Below are 26,889 nucleotides of genomic sequence, written 5' to 3' on the forward strand. Positions count from 1 at the left end.
TACCATAACCCTAACCCTGAAACCTGGGGTTTCCGTTAGCGTTACGCTTCCGTGACGTATTTCCCGTGACGCTGACCCCTATATCCAACGCTATATTCAACGGGCGTGCCCTAACCGGTATATACGATCCTCTCCATCATATTCTGTTAACCATAACCCTAACCCTGAAAACCTGGGGTTTCCGTTTCCGTTTCCGCTTCCGTGACGTATTTCCCGTGACGCTGACCCCTATATCCAACGCTATATTCAACGGGCGTGCCCCAACCGGTATATACGATCCTCTCCATCATATTCTGTTTAACCATAACCCTAACCCTGAAAACCTGGGGTTTCCGTTTCCGTTTCCGCTTCCGTGACGTATTTCCCGTGACGCTGACCCCTATATCCAACGCTATATTCAACGGGCGTGCCCCAACCGGTATATACGATCCTCTCCATCATATTCTGTTTAACCATAACCCTAACCCTGAAAACCTGGGGTTTCCGTTTCCGTTTCCGCTTCCGTTTCCGCTTCCGTGACCGTTTCCGTGACGTATTTCCCGTGACGCTGACCCCTATATCCAACGCGATATTCAACGGGCGTGCCCTAACCGGTATATACGATCCTCTCCATCATATTCTGTTAAACCATAACCCTAAAACCCTGGGGATTCCGTTTCCGTTTCCGCTTCCGTTTCCGCTTCCACTTCCGTTTCCGTGACGTATTTCCCGTGACGCTGACCCCTATATCCAACGCTATATTCAACGGGCGTGCCCCAACCGGTATATACGATCCTCTCCATCATATTCTGTTAAACCATAACCCTAACCCTGAAAACCTGGGGTTTCCGTCTCCGCCTCCGCTTCCGCGACGTATTTCCCGGACGCAAACCCCGATATCCAACGCGATATTCAACGGGCGTGCCCCAACCGGTACACACGATCCCCTCCATCATATTCTGTTTAACCCCAACCCTAAAACCCTGGGGATTCCGTTTCCGTTTCCGCTTCCGTTTCCGCTTCCACTTCCGTTTCCGTGACGTATTTCCCGGACGCTGACCCCTATATCCAACGCGATATTCAACGGGCGTTTTTGAACCTGATCTAGCTATATTATATCTCTTTACCCTCTTTCTTTTTGCTCCTTTTCCTCTTGCTTCATCGATCTTTATATATGCATATATCTTTTATCTCTATGTGGTGCTCGTCAACATCTGCCTCTCACCTGTGATGTCATTTGACCTCTATGCCCCTGACTCGATCTTCCCGCCCCTCTACCTTCTGATATAATCGTCCAGCGTGTTCGACTTCCAACGGGTTGATGGGTTCATCCAACGGATTCGACGTCCAACGGGTTAATGCGCTCCTGGGACGGGTTTGACGTCCAACGGGTTGGGTCCAGCGTGTTCGACTTCCTCATCCAACGGGTTCGACGTCCAACGGGTTGATGGGTTCATCCAACGAGTTCGGGTCCAATGGGTTAATGCGCTCCTTGGACGGGTTCGACATCCAACGGGTTTGGGTCCAGCGTGTTCAACTCCCAACGGGTTAATGCGCTCCTGGGACGGGTTTGACGTCCAACGGGTTTGACGTCCCACGGGTTGGGTCCATCGTGTTCAACTCCCAACGGGTTAATGCGCTCCTGGGACGGGTTCGACGTCCAACGGGTTAATGCGCTCCTGGGACGGGTTCGACGTCCAACGGGTTAATGCGCTCCTGGGACGGGTTTGACGTCCAACGGGTTGGCTCCAGCGTGTTCGACTTCCTCATCCAACGGGTTCGACGTCCAACGGGTTTGGGTCCAACGGGTTTGACTTTCAATGGGTTAACGGGTTTGCGTCTAATTTAACCGCCTATCCTGACCTCACTGCCCACCCCTGTCTCTAGCCTCACTCTTTTTCAACCCTAACCCTGACTCTGACCACCTCATCCTCCCCCCCAGCCTCTACCCTCACTCTTTGTAACCCTGACCCTGACCCATTATCATATGGGATGATACTGTTTGAAACTGATCCTTTGAACCTGATCTACTTTCTCTTGATGTTATATCCCTTTACCCTCTGTCTCTTGCTTCACCTGCCTTTATATATATATACATCTTTCATCCTCCTGTGGTGCCTCTCACCCGTGATGTGCCCCTCACCCATGATATCACTTGACCTCTGTACCCTCTGACTCGATCTTCCCCCTCTCTGCCTCCTGATATATCCCTCGCAGCCAACAAACCATCTCCACCAGCCGGTTGTGCTCCATGCCCTGCCCCTCAACCTTCTGTCTCAAAAATTCAATCACCGCCTCCTGATCATCTGCATCCACATTGAACTCTCTCAGCCGCTGTCTCCACGCCTGCTTCATCTGCCCTGCATGACACCCATACATCATCATTGCCACCGTCGGGATCAAAAATCCCCTGTACGGACACTGTCTCTGTGTCTTCCAGCTGTTGCATATGGACTGCGGCATCCCGCATCGGAAGCACCCGGAATACCGTGTGTATTTGATCTTGCTCCGCACTGTCATCATCCATCTCTTTGCCTCCTGGCTCTCCTCGTGGGGACACTGGTACAGCTCATGGTCAAACTCCCGCTTGCCACTTGCACATATCAAACACTGATCCTTCCACCTCTGCGCCTCTTCCACTAAAACCTCCTCATCCATCAATGCCCTCTGCCCTCGCTGCTGGTGTGTGATGATGAACCGGCCTCGACGGACATCCTGCTTGTGGAATGTCTGTCTGGTTGTTGATGGGATGCCCCTGGTGTCTTCACTGATTTCACTTGACTCTTGCTTGTTCCATTGACCCGGGCTGCTCCCGCCTGAAGTTGAAGCTTCATTCTTGGTGATGCTTTCATTTATGTTGTCGTCTGTGCTCTTGCTCACACTTCTGGCCATTCTGGGACTGCATGTGCCGTTGAATCTGATGTGGGTTTCACCCTGCTGGCTCTCCATCTCTGACTCCTGGCTGGTTTCATCCTCGCTGGAGTCATCCTTGGCTGTTGCTCTTGAACTGTAGCCTGGACTGGGTGTGGGCGTGGGCGTGCCACCTGGGCTGGGGGTGAACACGGCCTCCCTGGCCTCCCACTCGGCATCGCACCCGTCACACTGGGACTCCCCTGTGTGTCGATCACCGCAGTGCCGTCTCATGTACCCCTCCACTTCCCCGTCCAGGTACCGGTCCAGCACCACCCGTCGACATCGAGCCATCGGTTCATCACCCCCCTCACCCCCTGCCTGCATGTACCGCTCAACCAGCTTCTGGTCCAGCAGTGATGGTGCATCCTTTCTTGACCATATCATTGCTGCACTGATACCCTCGGGCTCAATGATGATGGCTTCACTGGTCTGTCCATCACACCCTGCACGCCCGCTCTCCTGTCCATAATCCAGCAATGATCGCGGCCGTCCGACGTGGATGATGCTGCGGATGTTGGGGATGTCGATTCCCATGCCCAGTGCACTTGTCGCCACGATGACCTGGTGTTGACCTTGCTGGAAACACTCCAGTATGCCGGCCTTGTTGATCTGGTGGTGGTGATATGCCCCGCATCTCAATGTGCTTGCCATCATCGTGACCTGATTCACTGCCTGGCAGTACACCACCCCCTTACCTTCTCCCGTCCATCTCATGCGGTCCTGGATGAACCTGACCACGCTGGGTGCTTGAAACCATCGGTTGAGCCCATCGTACTCTGACCCTTCAATGATGGGTTGCCACACTCGGTATGCCACATTTGGGACGGCATGTCCGCGCCCCGGAACAATGATATGTCCCGCTCGGGGTGCAGTGCATGTGGGACCACAGCTTCTCCTCCTCATCTGGTGGCAATGTGGCCGTCAGCAGCACCATTTTGTGTCTTGACCGCCATCAGCTTGCCTAGCTGTTGCATCTGGGGCCGGAAGTTGACTTGGTCGTTGAGCACCGTGTGGCATAACCGTGCCACCTTGATGATCCATGACAATATTGGTGGGTAGCTCTCCGCGTCGCGCCATCCATACTCCCCCCGTCCCAGCACCGCCAACGCGTCTACCAGCGCGCACTCATAATCCTCCACCTGAACCCGCTGGTTCAGCAGCTCAATGCAAAAATCCAAACATGCCATCTGCATCTTGGTTAATTTGAACTTATCTTCTTCTTCTGGCTGGGTATCTCTCTGTCCCTTCTCCTCCTCCTCTTCTTCTTCCTCAGTCATCTGCTCATCCATGGGGTCTGGGCTGATGGGGTGTCGCTGGTCGGCTCCCTCTGTGGTGGCTACCTGCCATAATACCCTCCATGTCTTGCGCTGCCGTGGTGTGAACCGGTACTGTGGGCTCGTCCATTCATGCTCGACCTGCGTTCGGGCGAAAAACATCAACATCTGCTGCCATGGCCTCACGTGCTCGGCGATGCTCTCCTCGTCCCATGTACGCCTGCAACGGGGTGTGCCGGGTCTGGTGTCGCTCTGTGCGGATGGCCTCGATGCGGACGAAGTGGCCCAGCCGTGTGATGACTCGCTGGCTGGTACGGGCAACCTGACCCATGGCCTCCCAGATGGCCCTCGCGGCCAGTTCATCTGGACACGTGGTGTCATCCTCGGGCCGCTGGACGCAGTTGACCAGATCATTGGGTGCGATGTTGGTCAAGTACACCGGCCATCTGGTCCGCCGCAGCCATGGATTGGCTTCATCGTGCTCCCCGGCATGCATGACATTGCTGGTCTGCCGTTGCTGTTCCCGGTAAAACCGCTCCAGCTCATCAATGACCTGGCTGGCTCTGTTCTGGTCTGGCGTGCCGGTGTGCTCAGTAGTCTCCTTAGTCTGGATCTGTATGTAGTAGGAGCCCTTGCGCGATGCAAATACCTGCTGGAACTGCACCTTCTGGCATGATCTGTCCACCTCATCCTGTGCTGCCGTACGCTTTTGTGGCGCTGTACGGCCACGGCTGGGATATGGCGACCAGCTGTGCTTGTTCTGCCAGTGCTTGCGTATGGTGTTCATGTTCCCTGCCAAATACTGGCACTGGGGATCCTGCTGGCACCTGTAGCCATCTTGAATGGGTAGTTCCGGGATTGGTTCATTCAGTATTGTGGGCAGTGTTAACTGTGTAGTATGTGGGCAGTGTTAACTGTGTAGTATCTCGAGCCACATTGTCCCACTGTTCAATGTTCTCCTTTATCTGCTGAACCACCGCATGCTTTAGCTGATGGGCCTTGCCTTTCAGATGCCGTTCAATCTCTGTTGGCCACACAGCGTGCTTGCACCGGCGGCATATGATAATGAGGTATGATTCACAGTGGATAAATAATTGATGTTCCATGTCGATGCTGGGTCTGTCTTGTGCATTGAATATATATATATTTCCTTCATTCAGTGTCTTTGTGTGAAACTTGACAGATCTGATCTGGTGTGAATGTTTGTTTTTCTGTGGTTAAAATCACTCCAGGATGAAGCCTTTCAGTTTTCTTATATGTTTTGCTATTTTTATTTACTTTGTTGATCTTGCACCGCTTTGCGCCGCTCCGTTGCCTGGGGTGAAAATATATATATATAGTTGGGTCTGGTTGGGTTGGTGGCTTACCCCATCAAACATCGCACCTCAACTCATTGACTTTGACACCCACAATGTAACCCCTTCCCGGCGGAATTATCGCTTTTGATTTGGATATGTTGTATTTCATATCCACTACGGCCTACATGCAAAGTTTGAAGTAATGGGGTGGCTGGCTGCCGCGGAAGGGAAGGGAAGAGGGAGCTCGACCGCGACCGGGCCACTGCGGGCACGCGGAGGCGGGAGCGGGAGCACGCACGGGCGGCCAATCAGGGACGGAGAAGATCGGACGGGGGCGCGTCGGACCACGCACTATGTATAACTTGGATAGTTTAACCCTAACCCTATAACCTTCAACGGGCATGTCCAGCGGGTTTGACTTTTAAATGGTTTCATCCCACTGGTTTGGGTCCAACGGGTTAACGGGTTCGTTCAACGGGTTCGACCCCTGAACACCCCTCACTCTAACCCTGACTCTGACCACCTCATCCTCCCCCCCAGCCTCTACCCTCACTCTTTGTAACCCTAACCCTGGCCCATTATTGTATGGGATAATGCTCTTTAAAACTCCCATATTTTTGAAACCCCCCCTCTACCTTCTGATATAATCGTCCAGCGTGCTCGACTTCCAACGGGTTGATGGGTTCATCCAACGGGTTCGGGTCCAATGGGTGAATGGGCTCCTTGGACGGGTTTGACATCCAACGGGTTTGGGTCCAGCGTGTTCGACTAATGTTTGTTTTTCTGTGTTTAAAATCACTCCAGAATGAAGCCTTTCGGTTTTTTTATATATTTTGCTATTTTAATTTACTTTGTTGATCTTGCACCGCTTTGCACCGCTCCGTTGCCTGGGTGAAAATATAGATATTTAGTTGGGTCTGGTTGGGTTGATGGCTTACCCCATCAAACATCGCACCTCAACTCATTGACTTTGACACCACAATGTAACCCCTTCCCGGCGGAATTATCGCTTTTGATTTGGATATGTTGTATTTCATATCCACTACGGCCTACATGCAAAGTTTGAAGTCAATTGACTCCGTGGTTGATTAGACGTTCAACGTCTGAAACCAAATGGAATGTACGTCCAATCTGCCCTGCTCTGATTGGTCGGTTTTCTAACCCTGAATGGAATGGACGTCCATTCCACCCCCACCTGTTGGATAGACGTTCAACGTCTGAAACCAAATGGAATGTACGCCCAATCTGCCCTGCTCTGATTGGTCGGTTTTCTAAGGTTTTCTAACCCTAAATGGAATGGACGTCCATTCCACCCCCACCTGTTGGATAGATATTTAGTTGGGTCTGGTTGGGTTGATGGCTTACCCCATCAAACATCGCACCTCAACTCATTGACTTTGACACCACAATGTAACCCCTTCCCGGCGGAATTATCGCTTTTGATTTGGATATGTTGTATTTCATATCCACTACGGCCTACATGCAAAGTTTGAAGTCAATTGACTCCGTGGTTGATTAGACGTTCAACGTCTGAAACCAAATGGAATGTACGTCCAATCTGCCCTGCTCTGATTGGTCGGTTTTCTAACCCTGAATGGAATGGACGTCCATTCCACCCCCACCTGTTGGATAGAATGTCGGATGCATTGGCGTCCAGTCGCAGCGCCTTGTGCACCACCATGAACCGTGCCACCTTGATGATCCGTGACAACATTGGTGAGTAGCTCTCCGCGTCGCACCATCCATACTCCCCCCGTCCCAGCACCGCCAACGCGTCTACCAGCGCGCACTCATAATCCTCCACCTGAACCCGCTGGTTCAGCAGCTCAATGCAAAAATCCAAACATGCCATCTGCATCTTGGTTAATTTGAACTTATCTTCTTCTTCTGGCTGAGTATCTCTCTGTCCCTTCTCCTCCTCCTCTTCTTCTTCCTCAGTCATCTGCTCATCCATGGGGTCTGGGCTGATGGGGTGTCGCTGGTCGGCTCCCTCTGTGGTGGCTACCTGCCATAATACCCTCCATGTCTTGCGCTGCCGTGGTGTGAACCGGTACTGTGGGCTCGTCCATTCATGCTCGACCTGCGTTCGGGCGAAAAACATCAACATCTGCTGCCATGGCCTCACGTGCTCGGCGATGCTCTCCTCGTCCATGTACGCCTGCAACGGGGTGTGCCGGGTCTGGTGTCGCTCTGTGCGGATGGCCTCGATGCGGACGAAGTGGCCCAGCCGTGTGATGACTCGCTGGCTGGTACGGGCAACCTGACCCATGGCCTCCCAGATAGCCCTCGCGGCCAGTTCATCTGGGCACGTGGTGTCATCCTCGGGCCGCTGGACGCAGTTGACCAGATCATTGGGTGCGATGTTGGTCAAGTACACCGGCCATCTGGTCCGCCGCAGCCATGGGTTGGCTTCATCGTGCTCCCCGGCCTGGATGACATTGCTGGTCTGCCGTTGCTGTTCCTGGTAAAACCGCTCCAGCTCATCAATGGCCTGGCTGGCTCTGTTCTGGTCTGGCGTGCCGGTATGCTCAGTAGTCTCCTTAGTCTGGATCTGTATGTAGTGGGAGCCCTTGCGCGATGCAAATATCTGCTGGAACTGCACCTTCTGGCATGATCTGTCCACCTCATCCTGTGCTGCCGTACGCTTTTGTGGCGCTGTACGGCCACGGCTGGGATATGGCGACCAGCTGTGCTTGTTCTGCCAGTGCTTGCGCATGGTGTTCATGTTCCCTGCCACATACTGGCACTGGGGATCCCGCTGGCACCTGTAGCCATCTTGAATGGGTAGTTCCGGGATTGGTTCATTCAGTATTGTGGGCAGTGTTAACTGTGTAGTATCTCGAGCCACATTGTCCCACTGTTCAATGTTCTCCTTTATCTGCTGAACCACCGCATGCTTTAGCTGATGGGCCTTGCCTTTCAGATGCCGTTCAATCTCTGTTGGCCACACAGCGTGCTTGCACCGGCGGCATATGATAATGAGGTATGATTCACAGTGGATAAATAATTGATGTTCCATGTCGATGCTGGGTCTGTCTTGTGCATTGAATATATATATATTTCCTTCATTCAGTGTCTTTGTGTGAAACTTGACAGATCTGATCTGGTGTGAATGTTTGTTTTTCTCTGTTTAAAATCACTCCAGAATGAAGCCTTTCGGTTTTTTTATATATTTTGCTATTTTTATTTACTTTGTTGATCTAGTAACCCTAACCGCTCCGTTGCCTGGGTGAAAATATAGATATTTAGTTGGGTCTGGTTGGGTTGATGGCTTACCCCATCAAACATCGCACCTCAACTCATTGACTTTGACACCACAATGTAACCCCTTCCCGGCGGAATTATCGCTTTTGATTTGGATATGTTGTATTTCATATCCACTACGGCCTACATGCAAAGTTTGAAGTCAATTGACTCCGTGGTTGATTTGACGTTCAACGTCTGAAACCAAATGGAATGTACGTCCAATCTGCCCTGCTCTGATTGGTCGGTTTTCTAACCCTGAATGGAATGGACGTCCATTCCACCCCCACCTGTTGGATAGACATGGAGTCCAGCTGTGTTGGGTCTGTCAGTGCTTGTACATGGTCCGTATAGTTCCTCCAACATACTGACATTCAGATTGCCGCCAACACATGTAGCCATTGTGGATGAGCGGCTCATGTATTGGTTTGTTCAATTCTGTGGATAATATCAACCGGCCGAGATCATGCGCGATATGATCCCACTGTTGAATTATCTGCTTGATACTCTGTGTGGCTGTATACTCTAACTGATGAGTTGAACCCTTCAAATGCCGTTCAATTTCTGTTGGCCATACTGCATACTTGCATTGACGGCATATGATGATGGGGTATGATTCACACTGAATGAATAATTGATGTTCCATGTTAATGAAGTCAGTGTATTCTTGAGTTGATATATATATATATATATATATATATTCTTTGAAAATGAAGTATAAACACACTTCACTCGACAATGTTAATTTGCTCTAAATTTAAGTTTTGTAATGCTTCTAAGCAATTGCAGATCAATACTTAAATGTATGATGTTAATTTCTGTCTGATTGTTATTTCGCTGATCTGTGACCGTTTTGATGATGGTAGTTGCCCTGGGGCGAAATATATATATTTAATATTGATAACTCTGCAAAACAACTTATCTACCTTAATGTTGTAATAATATGATTTTCTGATGAAATTATGTCTTGAAATTAAATATCATACTCTGTATATATAATATAACTGGCTCCTGAAGTTTAAGGTCTGGTTGTGATGAGTTGTCTATGAAAATATAATATTATACATTTTATAACGGAGGTGAAAGGCTGATTTGTATTGAAATTTATAAAGATGACAGCTAGCTGCTGAAGTTGGAAATCTGGTCATAATGAATTGCATGAGAAAAATATATATCTTTAATCATTTATAGCTCTATGTTATCATCTATTTCTACTGTTACATATGATGGCTGCTGTTTTTGAGCTTTTCTGCTAACGCTCTTTTCCATGTTCCGTGCCCGCTTTCGCACCCCTGGGTTAAACCCCAGGAATTCATGCCACTCCCGGCTGACAGCCTGGTACCACACACGCCGTTCCTCAATGTGGCCTGGTGCCTCCTGCAGCCCAGGATCCATGGCCTGCCTGCTGGTCTACTGCCGCATCATCTGCCTCATATTCCCGCTTGAACCCTCCACAGGACAGGTGCATACGCGAGATGGCAATGGCGGCATGCCGCCAAGGGATTACATTGAGCTTGGTCTGGAGGTGTGTCTTTGCCTCGCGCTGAAGCACCACCCGCAGCCGGCTGCTGTCCCACGGTCCATGCCCCCGCGGCCAGAGAAATGGTGACCGCAGCCCCCCTGGCTATCATTGTCTCCATATGCAAGCCGCTGGACCGCCCGCGCGAAAGGTAGAATCAGCCAGAGGTAGTACACCACCAGCTCGGACTGGAGCACTCTCCGGAGGCGGTGGGCAACAGGGTTTCTGAGTGCGGTCAAACACCGGCTCCAGCTGGTCCTGCATCATCGCAGCCACTGCGGCCTCCCGGAGACCTGCCGTCGCGGCCGAGGGATGGTTGCGGTGCCGCTTAGCCAGGTGGGTGAGGACATTTGCAACAGCAACAGCAAATCCACATGGGCGGCAGATCCACAGGCGGTGGGACCTATTATAAATAAAGAGATCCATTCTCACAGTAAATCTCTCATCAAAGTTGGCTGTCTGTCAATATTTGAAAGAGTATATTTAAAAGAGGTCAGTCAGAGATCAGAAGAAAGAGCAAAACATAAGAGAGAGAAAGAAAAAAAAAAAGAGAGAGAGAGAGAGTGAGCAGCCAGCAATCATGCATGAATGCGTCAATATATAAATGCATTAATGTGGAGACGCGTGGATGTGCGAGCAGGCCAGGCCAATAAGGCCAATAAAAACTGACAAGATAAGAAGAGATGAGATATGAGAAGGGAAGAGGGAGCTCGACTGTGACCGGGCCCCACTGCGGGCACGCGGAGGCGGGAGCGGGAGCACGCACGGGCGGCCAATCAGGGACGGAGAAAATCGGACGGGGGCGCGTCGGACCACGCACTATGTATAACTTGGATAGTTTAACCCTAACCCTATAACCTTCAACGGGCATGTCCAGCGGGTTTGACTTTTAAATGGTGTCATCCCACTGGTTTGGGTCCAACGGGTTAACGGGTTCGTTCAACGGGTTCGACCCCTGAACACCCCTCACTCTAACCCTGACTCTGACCACCTCATCCTCCCCCCCAGCCTCTACCCTCACTCTTTGTAACCCTAACCCTGGCCCATTATTGTATGGGATAATGCTCTTTAAAACTCCAATATTTTTGAACCCCCCCCTCTACCTTCTGATATAATCGTCCAGCGTGCTCGACTTCCAACAGGTTGATGGGTTCATCCAACGGGTTCGGGTCCAATGGGTGAATGGGCTCCTTGGACGGGTTTGACGTCCAACGGGTTTGGGTCCAGCGTGTTCGACTAATGTTTGTTTTTCTCTGTTTAAAATCACTCCAGAATGAAGCCTTTCAGTTTTTTTATATATTTTGCTATTTTTATTTACTTTGTTGATCTAGTAACCCTAACCGCTCCGTTGCCTGGGTGAAAATATAGATATTTAGTTGGGTCTGGTTGGGTTGATGGCTTACCCCATCAAACATCGCACCTCAACTCATTGACTTTGACACCACAATGTAACCCCTTCCCGGCGGAATTATCGCTTTTGATTTGGATATGTTGTATTTCATATCCACTACGGCCTACATGCAAAGTTTGAAGTCAATTGACTCCGTGGTTGATTAGACGTTCAACGTCTGAAACCAAATGGAATGTACGCCCAATCTGCCCTGCTCTGATTGGTCGGTTTTCTAACCCTGAATGGAATGGACGTCCATTCCACCCCCACCTGTTGGATAGATCCGAAACATGAAGGTGCGCTATGAAAAGTATGTATGATACGAATATATTGCTGCCAGCGAGGCTGCGTGCGAATTGGTCTGGCTCAATGACATGCTGTATGACGCCGGATTACTGGAAGGAAAGGGAAAGATCTGCTCAAATCTGCAGGTTGACAATAAAGGTGCCATCGATCCTGCGAAGGGGGAGTCCCTACCCAGACGATCAAGGCATATAGAGATCCGCTACCATATCCTTCGAGAACTTGTTGAAAAGGATGAGATAGAGCTCCTCCACGTTGGTTCTACTGCCAATAAAGCGGACGGATTTACGAAGCCTTTGGCGAAGCCCGCATTCGTTGATTGCGTTGAGAAGTTAGGATTGGCGGAGACTAATTGATTTTTTTTTTGCGGCCCAGGATGGGCGTAAGGGGAATACGGGGATGGATGGTCATTTGCGTGTTTCTTTTGATTTTTTACGGTTATGACCCGTAAGGGCACCTTCCCTAATCGGGTAATCAGGGTCCGAATCGTGTAATTAATTATTATTGCGGATTTGGATGATTTGGCCGGGCAGGCGTGGATCGGGTGTTTTGAACTCGGCGGCGCCGTAGCATGGGGGGGTGTAGGTGGATACTACGGCTACCCTAGATCACGTGCTCCCCAATCTTATTTAGTTGTTGCTCGGCTAGTTAGTTTTAATACAAAACAACGTTCATTCTATGACCCAACCACGCAGTGTATATAACCTCGCTGGACCCCATATCTTCACAGGGCCAGTGAATAGTCTTATATCAATCACTCCTATGTTCAACAGCTTCATATATATATATCGTTATGCCCTCACATCGTTCCATCACCTCTGTCATGCCACGGCCCATGCGCCGGCATGCCCCGGGGATTTAACTATATATATAGGTGTGGGCGCCTATGATGCCGGTCGGTATCATAGTGTTTGGTCTTTTTGGCCGAGGTGGTTAGGGGGATATATAGAGGATATATACTAAGGCCGCCAGATATATCCAACATATCCAAAGGGGGCAAGGTTTCCAACACGGCATAATCCACGATCGGGATAAATATATATATATAGAGCACCGTTGGGGATCTCCTGCGATAGAGGTAGATAGAATTTAGAATTAATCTTGCTTATAACTGCTTCCAAAGCTACTTGACCAATAGCCATCTTATTAATTAAGCTTAAGGTACTGTAGCCTTTGGAGAAGTTAAAAGAGATAAGGAGATAAAAGATGTTAGAAACCTAGCTACCCTAATAATAACCCTAGAAAGAACCCTAATAACCCTAGAAATAACCCTAATAACCCTAGCAATAACCCTAGCAATAACCCTAGAGAATTGCATCCTTGATTGACAACGTAATTTCTATTCCACTGACCTGCAACTTAAATAGCATTGAATATGTTTGGTAGAGAGCCAGCATGCATGATTTCATCCACATCTAACCACTCCTTGCGCTGACCGGGACTTTGGGACGATAATACTGTAACGGGTTAGCGCTGCTGTAGAAAATATACGCTAACCTAATACGGTATTATCGTCCCATAGAACCCTCCATTGTTTAAACCACAATATCTCCACCACTACATGGGCTATGGGAATATGGAATATATCAGTTTAATGCCCAGAGGCTGCTCTATCATCTCATGCTAAAATATGTAGATGTTTCTGTATCTGTGGTGTTGGTCTTAGCCTGTCAATGTGGTACTAGATTGCATCCTTGATTGACAACGTAATTTCTATTCCACTGACCTGCAACTTAAATAGCATTGAATATGTTTGGTAGAGAGCCAGCATGCATGATTTCATCCACATCTAACCACTCCTTGCGCTGACCGGGACTTTGGGACGATAATACTGTAACGGGTTAGCGCTGCTGTAGAAAATATACGCTAACCTAATACGGTATTATCGTCCCATAGAACCCTCCATTGTTTAAACCACAATATCTCCACCACTACATGGGCTATGGGAATATGGAATATATCAGTTTAATGCCCAGAGGCTGCTCTATCATCTCATGCTAAAATATGTAGATGTTTCTGTATCTGTGGTGTTGGTCTTAGCCTGTCAATGTGGTACTAGACAACGGGTTTGGGTCCAGCGTGTTCAACTCCCAACGGGTTAATGCGCTCCTGGGACGGGTTTGACGTCCAACGGGTTGGGTCCAGCGTGTTCGACTTCCTCGTCCAACGGGTTCGACGTCCAACGGGTTTGACTTTCAATGGGTTAACGGGTTTGCGTCTAATTTAACCGCCTATCCTGACCTCACTGCCCACCCCTGTCTCTAGCCTCACTCTTTGTCAACCCTAACCCTGACTCTGACCACCTCATCCTCCCCCCCAGCCTCTACCCTCACTCATTGTAACCCTGACCCTGACCCATTATCATATGGGATGATACTGTTTGAAACTGATCACCCTAACTGATCTACTTTCTCTCGATGTTATATCCCTTTACCCTCTGTCTCTGGCTTCACCTGCCTTTATATATATATACGTCTTTCATCCCCCTGTGGTGCCTCTCACCCGTGATATCACTTGACCCCTGTACCCTCTGACTCGATCTTCCCCCTCTCTGCCTCCTGATATATCCCTCGCAGCCAACAAAACATCTCCATCAGCTGGTTGTGCTCGATGCCCTGCCCCTCAACCTTCTGTCTCAAAAATTCAATCACCGCCTCCTGATCATCTGCATTCACATTGAACTCCCTCAGCTGCTGTGACACCCATACATCATCATTGCCACTGTCGGGATCAAAAATCCCCTGTACGGACACTGCCTCTGTGTCTTCCAGCTGTTGCATATGGACTGCGGCATCCCGCATCGGAAGCACCCGGAATACTGTGTGTATTTGATCTTGCTCCGCACTGTCATCATCCATCTCTTTGCCTCCTGGCTCTCCTCGTGGGGACACTGGTACAGCTCATGGTCAAACTCCCGCTTGCCACTTGCACATATCAAACACTGATCCTTCCACCTCTGCGCCTCTTCCACTAAAACCTCCTCATCCATCAATGCCCTCTGCCCTCGCTGCTGATGTGTGATGATGAACCAGCCTTGATGGACATTCTGTTTGTGGAATGTCTGTCTGATTGTTGATGGGATGCCCCTGGTGTCTTCACTGATTTCACTTGACTCTTGCTTGTTCCATTGACCCGGGCTGCTCCCGCCTGAAGTTGAAGCCTCATTCTTGGTGATGCTTTCATTTATGTTGTTGTCTGTGCTCTTGCTCACACTTCTGGCCATTCTGGGACTGCATGTGCTGTTGAATCTGATGTGGGTTTCACCCTGCTGGCTCTCCATCTCTGACTCCTGGTTGGACGGGTTTGACGTCCAACGGCTTAGGGTCCAGCGTGTTCGACTAATGTTTGTTTTTCTCTGTTTAAAATCACTCCAGAATGAAGCCTTTCAGTTTTTTTATATATTTTGCTATTTTTATTTACTTTGTTGATCTTGCACCGCTTTGCACCGCTCCGTTGCCTGGGTGAAAATATAGATATTTAGTTGGGTCTGGTTGGGTTGATGGCTTACCCCATCAAACATCGCACCTCAACTCATTGACTTTGACACCACAATGTAACCCCTTCCCGGCGGAATTATCGCTTTTGATTTGGATATGTTGTATTTCATATCCACTACGGCCTACATGCAAAGTTTGAAGTCAATTGACTGCGTGGTTGATTGGACGTTCAACGTCTGAAACCAAATGGAATGTACGTCCAATCTGCCCTGCTCTGATTGGTCGGTTTTCTAACCCTGAATGGAATGGACGTCCATTCCACCCCCACCTGTTGGATAGTGGATAAATAATTGATGTTCCATGTCGATGCTGGGTCTGTCTTGTGCATTGAATATATATATATTTCCTTCATTCAGTGTCTTTGTGTGAAACTTGACAGATCTGATCTGGTGTGAATGTTTGTTTTTCTGTGTTTAAAATCACTCCAGAATGAAGCCTTTCAGTTTTCTTATATGTTTTGCTATTTTTATTTACTTTGTTGATCCTGCACCGCTTTGCACCGCTCCGTTGCCTGGGTGAAAATATAGATATTTAGTTGGGTCTGGTTGGGTTGATGGCTTACCCCATCAAACATCGCACCTCAACTCATTGACTTTGACACCACAATGTAACCCCTTCCCGGCGGAATTATCGCTTTTGATTTGGATATGTTGTATTCCATATCCACTACGGCCTACATGCAAAGTTTGAAGTCAATTGACTCCGTGGTTGATTAGACGTTCAACGTCTGAAACCAAATGGAATGTACGCCCAATCTGCCCTGCTCTGATTGGTCGGATTTCTAAGGTTTTCTAACCCTAAATGGAATGGACGTCCATTCCACCCCCACCTGTTGGATAGTGTCTTTGTGTGAAACTTGACAGATCTGATCTGGTGTGAATGTTTGTTTTTCTGTGTTTAAAATCACTCCAGAATGAAGCCTTTCAGTTTTCTTATATGTTTTGCTATTTTTATTTACTTTGTTGATCTTGCACCGCTTTGCACCGCTCTGTTGCCTGGGTGAAAATATATATATATAGTTGGGTCTGGTTGGGTTGGTGGCTTACCCCATCAAACATCGCACCTCAACTCATTGACTTTGACACCACAATTTAACCCCTTCCCGGCGGAATTATCGCTTTTGATTTGGATATGTTGTATTCCATATCCACTACGGCCTACATGCAATGTTTGAAGTCAATTGACTCAGTGGTTGATTAGTTTAGTTGCCCTGATTCTTTTCTTGTTGTTTTATCATTTATAATTATTATAGATGATTAAATAGCAAATCATTATACTAAAAGCCTGATCCTTGCTTGCTTGCTACCGCCTGAAGCACAATACCCTGTAAACCACTTCAATAGAGGGGGCGATAGGAGAGGTTGATAGGGAGGGGGTTATAGGGGGCATATAGGGGGTTATAAGGGGGGTGATAGGAGGAGGGTGAAGGGATCATAAGAATTATATAGATGGAGATTAGTGTAGGTTGAATTATCATTCATGGCAGCATTAACCACTGGATGTGGTAGGTATTGCAGTTAAGGCCTGCTATATGCAGGCTCCATTGTAGATTGTTCTTCCCCAGGTGGTGTAGTATAATAAAGACTACTAGAAGTAAAAACTCTAATTGAAGTATTTGTTTCAACTGGGGCCAGTTGGAGCTATATAGAACATTAATGATGAGGAAGAAGAGAAGAAGGAAAAATACCAATCAATAAAGACAATATGAAATTTATTTGGGACCTAATAACATTCATCAGAGGAGTACTAAAATCAAATAAGATGCAGACTATTAAGAACAGGAAAACATTATCTCATAGGGTTATGAATATATATATATCTCCCTTTTACAACTGTTTTAATATCTCTATTTCTGTTTAATCTGAATTGACGATTTAACACTACCTTTATTTGCTGCTTGTTTCTCACCACATCACGTTGAATCTGTCATCCTACCTGCTCAGTGATCTTGTGGGTGGACTTTCTCAGCTGATACTCATACTTCTGTGCCCGATGCCGCGCCCGTTGAAACTGTTCCTGGAAGCTCTTCCATTCTTGTGCAGACCATCGACTGCTGGCACTGCTCTGAGACTGTTGCTGCAGTGATTTCATATGCTGCCAATGATGCATATATCGGGTGTTATATTCCCACACCTTCCGCTCTTGTTTCTTCAGAGCCTGGAGCTGCTTTACCTCCTGGATATACTGCTGGCTCAGTGACTCAGGATCGGAATCCGGCTCGGTGTTAGCTATCTTCTGTACTGGCTGTGGACCACTCTGCCACTGGCGGGACCGTTGGGCGAACTTCAGTGACTGGATGGCATCATGCTTGCTCTGGATGAGCCTCTGTAGATAGGACTGGAGGTGGGACTTCCACCATGCAGGATCATGCTGTGGAGTGCCTTGGTGCTCTCCCCGTCTGTGGGACCGTAGCTGGTAGCTTGGTGCAATGTCTGGTAGCGTGCTGTAGATCAGCTTCACACTCTGCCCAATCACTGGGAGCAGGATGTGTTCATCACGCATGGTGGGCTCCTCAGTAGGCTCCAGTGGCACATCAGTGAGGAAATCATCTATGGAGTCCGGCGTGCTTGGAAGCCTGATGTCGATCCCCTGCATGACAGAGGAGGAGCGCTCCCAGCCGCTCAGGGGGAGGTGAACGACCTCCCAGGGCTCAATGTGCAGTGGGGCTGGATCTGGAGATGGTTGCTGCTTCTTTTTCTTCTTCCGGACGTACTGCTGCACGCCGGGGTGCACGCTAGACCACCACTGAAGGCGCCGCTGCCCACCATGGGACCAGAAGCTGGTTGATGAGGGGTATGGGAGGAGCCAGTGGGTGCGGATGAAGATCGACCGCAGGTTGGCCCGCCAAGCCCGGGCCTGCTCGACCCCAAATGCCAGGGCCACCTCACCGAAGCACTGCTGGAACAGCAACCGGTAGGGCTTATCCACCCAGTGTTGCCGTGCTAGAATGCACCTGTTGCCATCCCCCTCCCACCCCCAGAGCCATGTGAACAGGACGGATATGCTGCGCACGCGCATGTTGTGACCTGCCACCGCGTGTATCATTCCCGGGTCGGTGAGCTCGGGGAACACCAACTGCAGCCCGGCCCAGGTTAGTGCGATCTCCCCGGCCAGGGCCTGCTGCCGCTGCTGGGGTTGCCAGCGCCATGAGACCCGCTGGCCCTGGTCTAGGTGGGTAAACACCTCCTTGCGGAATGCCCGCAGGCAGGTGTCAATGCACAGCTGGAGCAGGAGACGGGCCTGAGTGGTGGTGGTGGCTGGGTCGCGCATCCGCGCCAGCAGGTCCTGGACGAGGAGGAAGTCCCGTTTGGCTGAGTTCACCTGCCCATACCGGTGGTGGAACGCCTGCTGCAGGGTGGGCGTGTTGAAGGTCAGATGGGCCCGGTGTGCAGGCTTGAAGATCATTGCGGTCCAGTCCAGCTTATCGCACATCCAGGCGTACTGATACCGCCGGAGGTTGCTCTGGAACCCCATCCCCTCCTGGACTCGCTCGCCCTGCCCGTCACGCCGGGGTTGGACTACACGGTCGAGCCAGAGCCCGTTGCTGTGGCGTAGGTGACGCCCCTGCCCGCCATACATGTGCTGCAGGCACTGGAGGAACATCATCATCACACGTGTGTGCTCCCACTGCACGAGGTTCCGCTGCCGGAGGCTGTAGACCATCTCAAACCCCGTGCAGAGCCGGTTGATGTTCCACCGGAGCCAGTCCATGATGAGTGGTGTTGGCTGGTGGTGGAAGGGCCTCAGTGAGGATGCAGGCTGGGGGAGTGGCTCATCTACCCACCCCTGATCCTGCATGGCCGCGTGGATGGCCCGGTAGAGCTCGCCGCTAACCCGGTACTCCTCACGCACTGCGAAGGCCTTCTGTCGGGAGGCCTCCAGTGCCCGGTGGCAGCGCTGTTTGGTGTGAAGGTACGCCTGCAGCACCTGTAGTGGCTGATGGCTGACCCCGCGGCCAACGTGCTGCCACATGCGGACCAGGCCTGGGTCCAGAGCAAGGGTGTCCAGGTGTTCAGCCCCGAAGGCATAGTGATTCCCAGCCGCGAAGACCTCCTTGATTGTGTTGTAGAACTGGCAGTAGAGTAGCCCTGACTGTCGAAGTGCCGATCGGGGCCGCGTCTCCAGGGTCAGTGAGCCTGCTTCAGACAGGAAGGACATTGGGTAGAACTCCTGGTGGAAGGGGTTCTTGACCTTCTGGGGCTGAGGAGAGCTGCTGGTGGGGAGGTCCACCTGATCAGTGTGCTCATGGTATACATCACCCCCAGAATCCTCTTCAGTGTCCCCGTTGTCTCTCTGGCTCTCATGTCCAGTGCCGCTGGGGTCTGGTGCTGTGGTGGATTCAGGCAGACAGTCCCCACACCACCGTGCAAAGCTCTGCAGGCAGCACCGCCGCCACAGCACTGTCCCGGGGATCTGGTCTGCCTGCTGTGTGGCCAGGTAGCTCTGAGGGGGGCAGATCTCCTTGCCAATGTCGATGAACTCCTCCTCAATAAACTGGGGATCGACTGCAAGCTCCCATCGGTGGAGGAACCTTTTGTGCATCTCCATCCAGGTGCGGCTCTGGGTCTGCAGCTTCAGGTTCTTGGCTGTCAGGAAGAGCATTACACCCTGGAACTGAAGCAGTGTAGGTTGTTGGATACGCGTCTGGATTGCCTGCCATAGTGGGGCCAGACCCTCTGGGGGGAGAAAGTGCCGAAAAAGCTGGACGCGAGGTGCACTGCTGCTGTGACTCACACGGCCCTCAACCCATCGCGCGGTGGCATTGAGCCTTATGTGATCGGTGCTGGAGGGGATGTGGCCCAGCAGGGCGGTAGAGTAGCACTCATGGAGGGCAGGAAGAACAATCTGATCGGTCCACAGCCGGTACTCATCCTCGCGGATGATGAAGTGCTGGCGCTCGGGGTCATGTAGTTTGGGAAACAGGGCGTAGAGCTCTAGATCCTCGAACCCACCCAGCCGGCCCAGGGGAAGATGTGGGATCTGGTGGATCGGTCTCTGGCTGCGCCGGGGGCATGAGGCCTCTGACGAGGGCTCCCATGTCACGGGGATTGGAGAGAGATGCAGCCCTGCCTGGAGGGAGGACACAGGGGGCCTAGCTGCCAGCCAGTGAATGCCCGCCCGGGCCACAGCGAGGCTGGAGGCGAATCCCCCCACGCTGTCGATATCCATGGATGGCATCAGTGGCCCGTCGGGGACGTCCTCCGAGGCGATGTCCACGGTGGGTGGTTCTGGAGGGGTGGAGTCATCCCTGACATCCAGCCCACTGAAGATCTTCTGCCTCTGCAGTGGGGGGAGCTGTTCATCCCAGGGCTCCCCAAATTGAGCTATCTGTGGCCGCGACAGGATATCCGGGCAGGCCCACTGGATGATCTCACTCAGGCGCACAGAGTGGATGGGCCGGGATGGTGTCGCCTTGGAGGGGAAGGGGGTCCCAGGCGGGGATGGATGGTCAACAGGCCGCATGTCGAAGGGATACTCCCAGTGGCTGTCCCCCAGACAGCCATGGTGCTGCTGCAGCTGCTCGGCAAGCCCTTGGGCAAGAATGGACACTGGAGCCTGGGGTGGTGGTGCCGCCGCAGAGGGTGGTGATGAGAGGGGTGATAAGGCCTCAGCAGTTGGTGAGAGAGGAGCTGTGCTTGATCTCCTGTGCTCTACATGATGGATGGCCTCTGGGGTCATCCTGTAGCTGGATTGGCTTCTATCTTCCACATCATCAAATGAATCCACATCTGCAGATGGACCATCCATATCGAACCACCTGTTATCATCTGCAAGGGCGTAATGGCTCACCGTGGATGCTGGTGTGGGAGACTGAGGGGGCGGGTGGAGGCCACCAGGTGATGAGGGTGAGAAAGATGAAGAGTTTCCAGGTTCATTGTTCCCAGGTTCATTCTGCATGGGGAGAGCCTGCTTTTGAACCACAGAGACATCGGTCCTCTGCTGGAGCAATGGTGGGGACACATCCAAAGGCTGTTCCCAAGGATTCTGGTCAACTGGGATAGAATGGTAGCTTGATCAGCTCTCCACATGTTTGGTGCTGGCAGGGAAGAGTCTTACTGAACTGATGATAATATCGCTGCAGGATCTGACCTTCCTGGAGATCCCGTTTGAGCTGATACTGAGTGCGTCTGCGCTTACGTCGAGCCTCCTGCTGAGCCCCCTGGTTGGCATAGATGTGAGGACGACCACGACATAATGACATGATGAAATTCCGTTGGAACTAACAGAGGCAGATGGTGGATGGATTTTAGATTGTTGCATGCTGGCAGTTCCTCATATATTTCTATTGTGTCTATTGTAAAATGGTAAGCTGAATGGCGAACGGCAGGTGCTCCGTGGCTGGATATATCATTCTTTTTTTATGAATCAAGAGAGGTTCAACCAATCAGAGGCTCTATCATCCTATTAGGCCGGTCTGGTCTTTGCTTTGAGAGCAAATCATAGCTGTTGCCAAGCCATCAAGGTTGACTGTTAGTGAAGTTTCTTTCAACTCCAACCCTATATTGGGTTGATCGTCAGGGGTTCAAGTGATGAAGGATAAATAAGATTGAGATTGAAATAACATGATATTGACCAGTGGCTGTCTGGTGACCGCTGGCCGGTGGAAAAGCCTTTTCTCCTGGGATAGCTGCTTGCTTTTATCATTCTTTCCATACCACACTGATCAGATCAGCTGAACAAGACTACCTCATCTTCATTAGCATCTTCATTACATTTTAGCATGGTTCGTGGGCATGAAGATGTCCATAAATGGGTGGAGGAGATTCCAGACTCTCAGCCAAGATCAAGACGATCCAACCACCCCCATCGGGAGAGAGCCACGGTCCCAGCACCTCAGAAACAATCCTCCCATACACGAAGACAGTTATGGAAGACAGATCAGATTGGAAAGGGTTTGGTCACATCCACTGTCCACTCTGCTGATCAGAGGACAGCATTGAGAAGATCCAATCATCCATCAAGTATTATATCACCAACAAGGCCGGGTCGTTTGCATCGGTTGCCGGTGGGAAGAAGGCTCCACAGTGGAGGAAGAGATGATGAGAGGTCGGATTCCAGTCATGAACTGCCAAGACCTACCGGGATCCCTATATCGAGACAGGTGAAGCATTCGCGTCAACATCTCAGTCGGAAGCGTCGGGATAGAAGCCCAGTGTATCTAGAAGTAGAACACAGTGAGCATTCATCTGAACAGACAGCATCACACAGGCAGACTCAACCTATGGCTCTAAGTTATCAAAATAAACACCCTGGATCGATGAGGCTATCTGAATGTCAAAGCCAGCATGTAGAAATGCAACACCATGCTGGATCACGGAAGCGAGAGCGACCCTTGAACTCCTTGATTGAAGATGACTCTTCAAAGATCAAAAGATCATGGAGGCATCATGGCCGGGCTCCTCCAGAGTCAGTCAGAGTCAATAGGGATACTCCCCAGTGGACTAGACAGGGCCATAGGCAGGGCCATAGGCAGGGCCATAGGCAGGGCCATAGACAGCAGACGGCATTCTCCAATCCCACTGGATCTTTAAATGATGAGGATGGTTCTTCTTCATTATTATTCCAGCCCTACTCCGAGTCATTCTATAGTGAAGATGACCACGCCCCAGAACAGCCATTACCCCTCAAGGATAAAGATCACCATATCTCTATGCAGTCAGCATCATCATCATCATCATCAGAACCCTCACATTCATTGGATTTGCCGTCTCATCAGCAGAGTGTTGACCCGCTCTTATCCTCAGAGCAGCTGCACTCATCACCAGCACCTCCACCATCTCTTCCCCCCAGGGCAACCCAGCTGCGGAGGCCAGCCACCACTCGCCGTGATGGTAGCCCACTGCCGCCCCGACGCATGTGGTCTGAGGAGGAGGAGAGACGTCTTCTCCAGCTATTTGTCGAGTATGGGCCAAAATGGAGGATCCTGCAGCTGATGGATAAGGAACATTCAGATGGTGCAGTTCTACAGGACCGTAGTAATGTTGATCTGAAGGACAAGATCCGAAACATGAAGGTGCGCTATGAAAAGTATGTATGATAAACTGCTTCTCTTCTCTACTTTCCTTCTCACTTAATATGATGCTAATGGTATACTTTCAGAGCAAATAAGATCCTGCCACCAAATTTCGAAAAGATCCATCTAGGTCCCAAGGAGAAGAGGGTAGTGGAGACATACACAGCCATTATAAAGCAACTAAAACGCTGAACCTGTTGCACTTTCGGTTGGAGAATTAATTCTCTTGGCCTCCATGGTGATGATACTGTTCTGTACTTCATTTTATTTAATACTCTGTGATAGAAAATCTGACCCGATTATTACTATTTCATTCTATAGTATTATACCTTGTGCGATTCGATCTATCAACAACTTGATGATAAGCTCTCCTCACCCTCTACCTAGTTGTTCTTAATCTTTGAGGTATCTAGATTAGCACTATGCAGTGTAGAATATAACAGTGTGAGGCCCAAATCCTCATATAGCTACACGTGTTGGAGCCTATATAGTAAGGCATGCAGAGAGGTTCAAGATTAAGGGGGTCTCTGGAACCGATTGTAGGTGGATACTACGGCTACCCTAGATCACGTGCTCCCCAATCTTATTTAGTTGTTGCTCGGCTAGTTAGTTTTAATACAAAACAACGTTCATTCTATGACCCACTGGTACGAAGATACAGGGCTAACTCAGCACCCAGAACCACGCAGTGTATATAACCTCGCTGGACCCCATATCTTCACAGGGCCAGTGAATAGTCTTATATCAATCTCACTCCTATGTTCAACAGCTTCATATATATATATCGTTATGCCCTCACATCGTTCCATCACCTCTGTCATGCCACGGCCCATGCGCCGGCATGCCCCGGGGATTTAACTATATATATAGGTGTGGGCGCCTATGATGCCGGTCGGTATCATAGTGTTTGGTTTTTTGGCCGAGGTGGTTAGGGGGATATATAGAGGATATATACTAAGGCCGCCAGATATATCCAACGTATCCAAAGGGGGCAAGGTTTCCAACACGGCATAATCCACGATCGGGATAAATATATATATTTAGAGCACCGTTGGGGATCTCCTGCGATAGAGGTAGATAGAACTTAGAATTAATCTTGCTTATAACTGCTTCCAAAGCTACTTGACCAATAGCCATCTTATTAATTAAGCTTAAGGTACTGTAGCCTTTGGAGAAGTTAAAAGAGATAAGGAGATAAAAGATGTTAGAAACCTAGCTACCCTAATAATAACCCTAGAAATAACCCTAATAACCCTAGCAATAACCCTAATAACCCTAGCATTAACCCTAGCAACAACCCTAGCAATAACCCTAGAGAATTGCATCCTTGATTGACAACGTAATTTCTATTCCACTGACCTGCAACTTAAATAGCATTGAATATGTTTGGTAGAGAGCCAGCATGCATGATTTCATCCACATCTAACCACTCCTTGCGCTGACCGGGACTTTGGGACGATAATACTGTAACGGGTTAGCGCTGCTGTAGAAAATATACGCTAACCTAATACGGTATTATCGTCCCATAGAACCCTCCATTATTTAAACCACAATATCTCCACCACTACATGGGCTATGGGAATATGGAATATATCAGTTTAATGCCCAGAGGCTGCTCTATCATCTCATACTAAAATATGTAGATGTTTCTATATCTGTGGTGTTGGTCTTAGCCTGTCAATGTGGTACTAGACGGTTCCGTTTCCGGTTCCATTTCCGTTTCCGTTTCCGTGACGTATTTCCCGTGACACTGACCTCTATATCCAACGCGATATTCAACGGGTGTGCCCCAACCGGTATATACCATCCTCTCCATCATATTCTGTTTAACCCTAACCCTGAAAACCTGGGGTTTCCGTTTCCGTTTCCACTGCCGTTTCCGTTTCCGTGACGTATTTCCCTTGACGCAAACCCCTAATCCAACGCGATATTCAATGGGCGTGCCCCAACCGGTATATACGATCCTCTCCATCATATTCTGTTTAACCCCAACCCTAAAACCCTGGGGATTCCGTTTCCGTTTCCGCTTCCGTTTCCGCTTCCACTTCCGTTTCCGTGACGTATTTCCCGTGACGCTGACCCCTATATCCAACGCTATATTCAACGGGCGTGCCCCAACCGGTATATACGATCCTCTCCATCATATTCTGTTTAACCATAACCCTAACCCTGAAAACCCTGGGGATTCCGTTTCCGTTTCCGCTTCCGTTTCCGCTTCCGTGACCGTTTCCGTGACGTATTTCCCGTGACGCTGACCCCTATATCCAACGCGATATTCAACGGGCGTGCCCTAACCGGTATATACGATCCTCTCCATCATATTCTGTTAAACCATAACCCTAAAACCCTGGGGATTCCGTTTCCGTTTCCGCTTCCGTTTCCGCTTCCACTTCCGTTTCCGTGACGTATTTCCCGTGACGCTGACCCCTATATCCAACGCTATATTCAACGGGCGTGCCCCAACCGGTATATACGATCCTCTCCATCATATTCTGTTAAACCATAACCCTAACCCTGAAAACCTGGGGTTTCCGTCTCCGCCTCCGCTTCCGCGACGTATTTCCCGGACGCAAACCCCGATATCCAACGCGATATTCAACGGGCGTGCCCCAACCGGTACACACGATCCCCTCCATCATATTCTGTTTAACCCCAACCCTAAAACCCTGGGGATTCCGTTTCCGTTTCCGCTTCCGTTTCCGCTTCCACTTCCGTTTCCGTGACGTATTTCCCGGACGCTGACCCCTATATCCAACGCGATATTCAACGGGCGTTTTTGAACCTGATCTAGCTATATTATATCTCTTTACCCTCTTTCTTTTTGCTCCTTTTCCTCTTGCTTCATCGATCTTTATATATGCATATATCTTTTATCTCTATGTGGTGCTCGTCAACATCTGCCTCTCACCTGTGATGTCATTTGACCTCTATGCCCCTGACTCGATCTTCCCCCCCCTCTACCTTCTGATATAATCCTCCAGCGTATTCGACTTCCAACGGGTTGATGGGTTCATCCAACGGGTTCGGGTCCAATGGGTAAATGGGCTCCTTGGACGGGTTTGACGTCCAACGGGTTGGGTCCAGCGTGTTCGACTTCCTCATCCAACGGGTTCGACGTCCAACGGGTTTGGGTCCAGCGTGTTCAACTCCCAACGGGTTAATGCGCTCCTGGACGGGTTTGACGTCCAACGGGTTTGACGTCCAACGGGTTGGGTCCAGCGTGTTCAACTCCAAACGGGTTAATGGGCTCATCCAACGGGTTCGGGTCCAATGGGTTAATGGGCTTCTTGGACGGGTTTGACGTCCAACGGGTTGGGTCCAATGGGTTAATGCGCTCCTTGGATGGGTTCGACGTCCAACGGGGTTTGGGTGTCCAGCCGTGTTCGACTTCCCTCGTCCAACCGGTTGCACCTCCAACCGGGTTTGCACTTCACAGGTTTTAAACGTCAAACGGTTTTG

General features: G+C 50.1%; 7 protein-coding genes across 7 annotated transcripts; 3 read left to right on the forward strand and 4 right to left on the reverse strand.

The window, feature by feature from the left end:
* Window positions 1-2,130: 2,130 nt before the first annotated feature.
* HCAG_02100 (predicted protein) lies at window positions 2,131-5,298 on the reverse strand (the record flags this gene model as incomplete). The annotated part of the gene is made up of 4 exons (XM_001541879.1): window positions 2,131-3,795; window positions 4,008-4,219; window positions 4,353-4,993; window positions 5,204-5,298. 4 exons carry the CDS (start codon window positions 5,296-5,298, stop codon window positions 2,131-2,133), a joined length of 2,613 nt encoding a protein of 870 aa, XP_001541929.1.
* Window positions 5,299-5,666: 368 nt separating this feature from the next.
* HCAG_02101 (predicted protein) lies at window positions 5,667-5,825 on the forward strand (the record flags this gene model as incomplete). Its single annotated transcript, XM_001541880.1, has 1 exon — window positions 5,667-5,825. The coding sequence occupies one exon, from the start codon at window positions 5,667-5,669 to the stop codon at window positions 5,823-5,825; it is 159 nt and encodes a 52-aa protein (XP_001541930.1).
* A 480-nt stretch (window positions 5,826-6,305) lies between these two features.
* Window positions 6,306-6,648, reverse strand: HCAG_02102 (predicted protein; the record flags this gene model as incomplete). The annotated part of the gene is made up of 3 exons (XM_001541881.1): window positions 6,306-6,351; window positions 6,420-6,513; window positions 6,627-6,648. 3 exons carry the CDS (start codon window positions 6,646-6,648, stop codon window positions 6,306-6,308), a joined length of 162 nt encoding a protein of 53 aa, XP_001541931.1.
* Window positions 6,649-6,959: 311 nt separating this feature from the next.
* HCAG_02103 (predicted protein) lies at window positions 6,960-9,109 on the reverse strand (the record flags this gene model as incomplete). The annotated part of the gene is made up of 4 exons (XM_001541882.1): window positions 6,960-8,496; window positions 8,758-8,851; window positions 8,965-8,997; window positions 9,076-9,109. 4 exons carry the CDS (start codon window positions 9,107-9,109, stop codon window positions 6,960-6,962), a joined length of 1,698 nt encoding a protein of 565 aa, XP_001541932.1.
* Window positions 9,110-11,906: 2,797 nt separating this feature from the next.
* Window positions 11,907-12,275, forward strand: HCAG_02104 (predicted protein; the record flags this gene model as incomplete). The annotated part of the gene is made up of 2 exons (XM_001541883.1): window positions 11,907-11,926; window positions 11,957-12,275. The coding sequence occupies 2 exons, from the start codon at window positions 11,907-11,909 to the stop codon at window positions 12,273-12,275; spliced, it is 339 nt and encodes a 112-aa protein (XP_001541933.1).
* Window positions 12,276-13,278: 1,003 nt separating this feature from the next.
* On the reverse strand, window positions 13,279-21,618 carry HCAG_02105 (predicted protein; the record flags this gene model as incomplete). The annotated part of the gene is made up of 12 exons (XM_001541884.1): window positions 13,279-13,376; window positions 13,417-13,476; window positions 13,714-13,750; window positions 14,161-14,180; window positions 14,447-14,612; window positions 14,765-15,257; window positions 15,445-15,531; window positions 15,996-16,082; window positions 16,480-16,573; window positions 17,005-17,056; window positions 17,352-21,409; window positions 21,474-21,618. 12 exons carry the CDS (start codon window positions 21,616-21,618, stop codon window positions 13,279-13,281), a joined length of 5,397 nt encoding a protein of 1,798 aa, XP_001541934.1.
* Window positions 21,619-22,137: 519 nt separating this feature from the next.
* Window positions 22,138-23,622, forward strand: HCAG_02106 (predicted protein; the record flags this gene model as incomplete). The annotated part of the gene is made up of 2 exons (XM_001541885.1): window positions 22,138-23,444; window positions 23,517-23,622. The coding sequence occupies 2 exons, from the start codon at window positions 22,138-22,140 to the stop codon at window positions 23,620-23,622; spliced, it is 1,413 nt and encodes a 470-aa protein (XP_001541935.1).
* Window positions 23,623-26,889: the final 3,267 nt, after the last annotated feature.

Source organism: Histoplasma capsulatum, genomic scaffold (genome assembly GCF_000149585.1).
Source record: "Histoplasma capsulatum NAm1 scaffold_2 genomic scaffold, whole genome shotgun sequence".
Lineage (NCBI taxonomy): Eukaryota > Fungi > Ascomycota > Eurotiomycetes > Onygenales > Ajellomycetaceae > Histoplasma > Histoplasma mississippiense.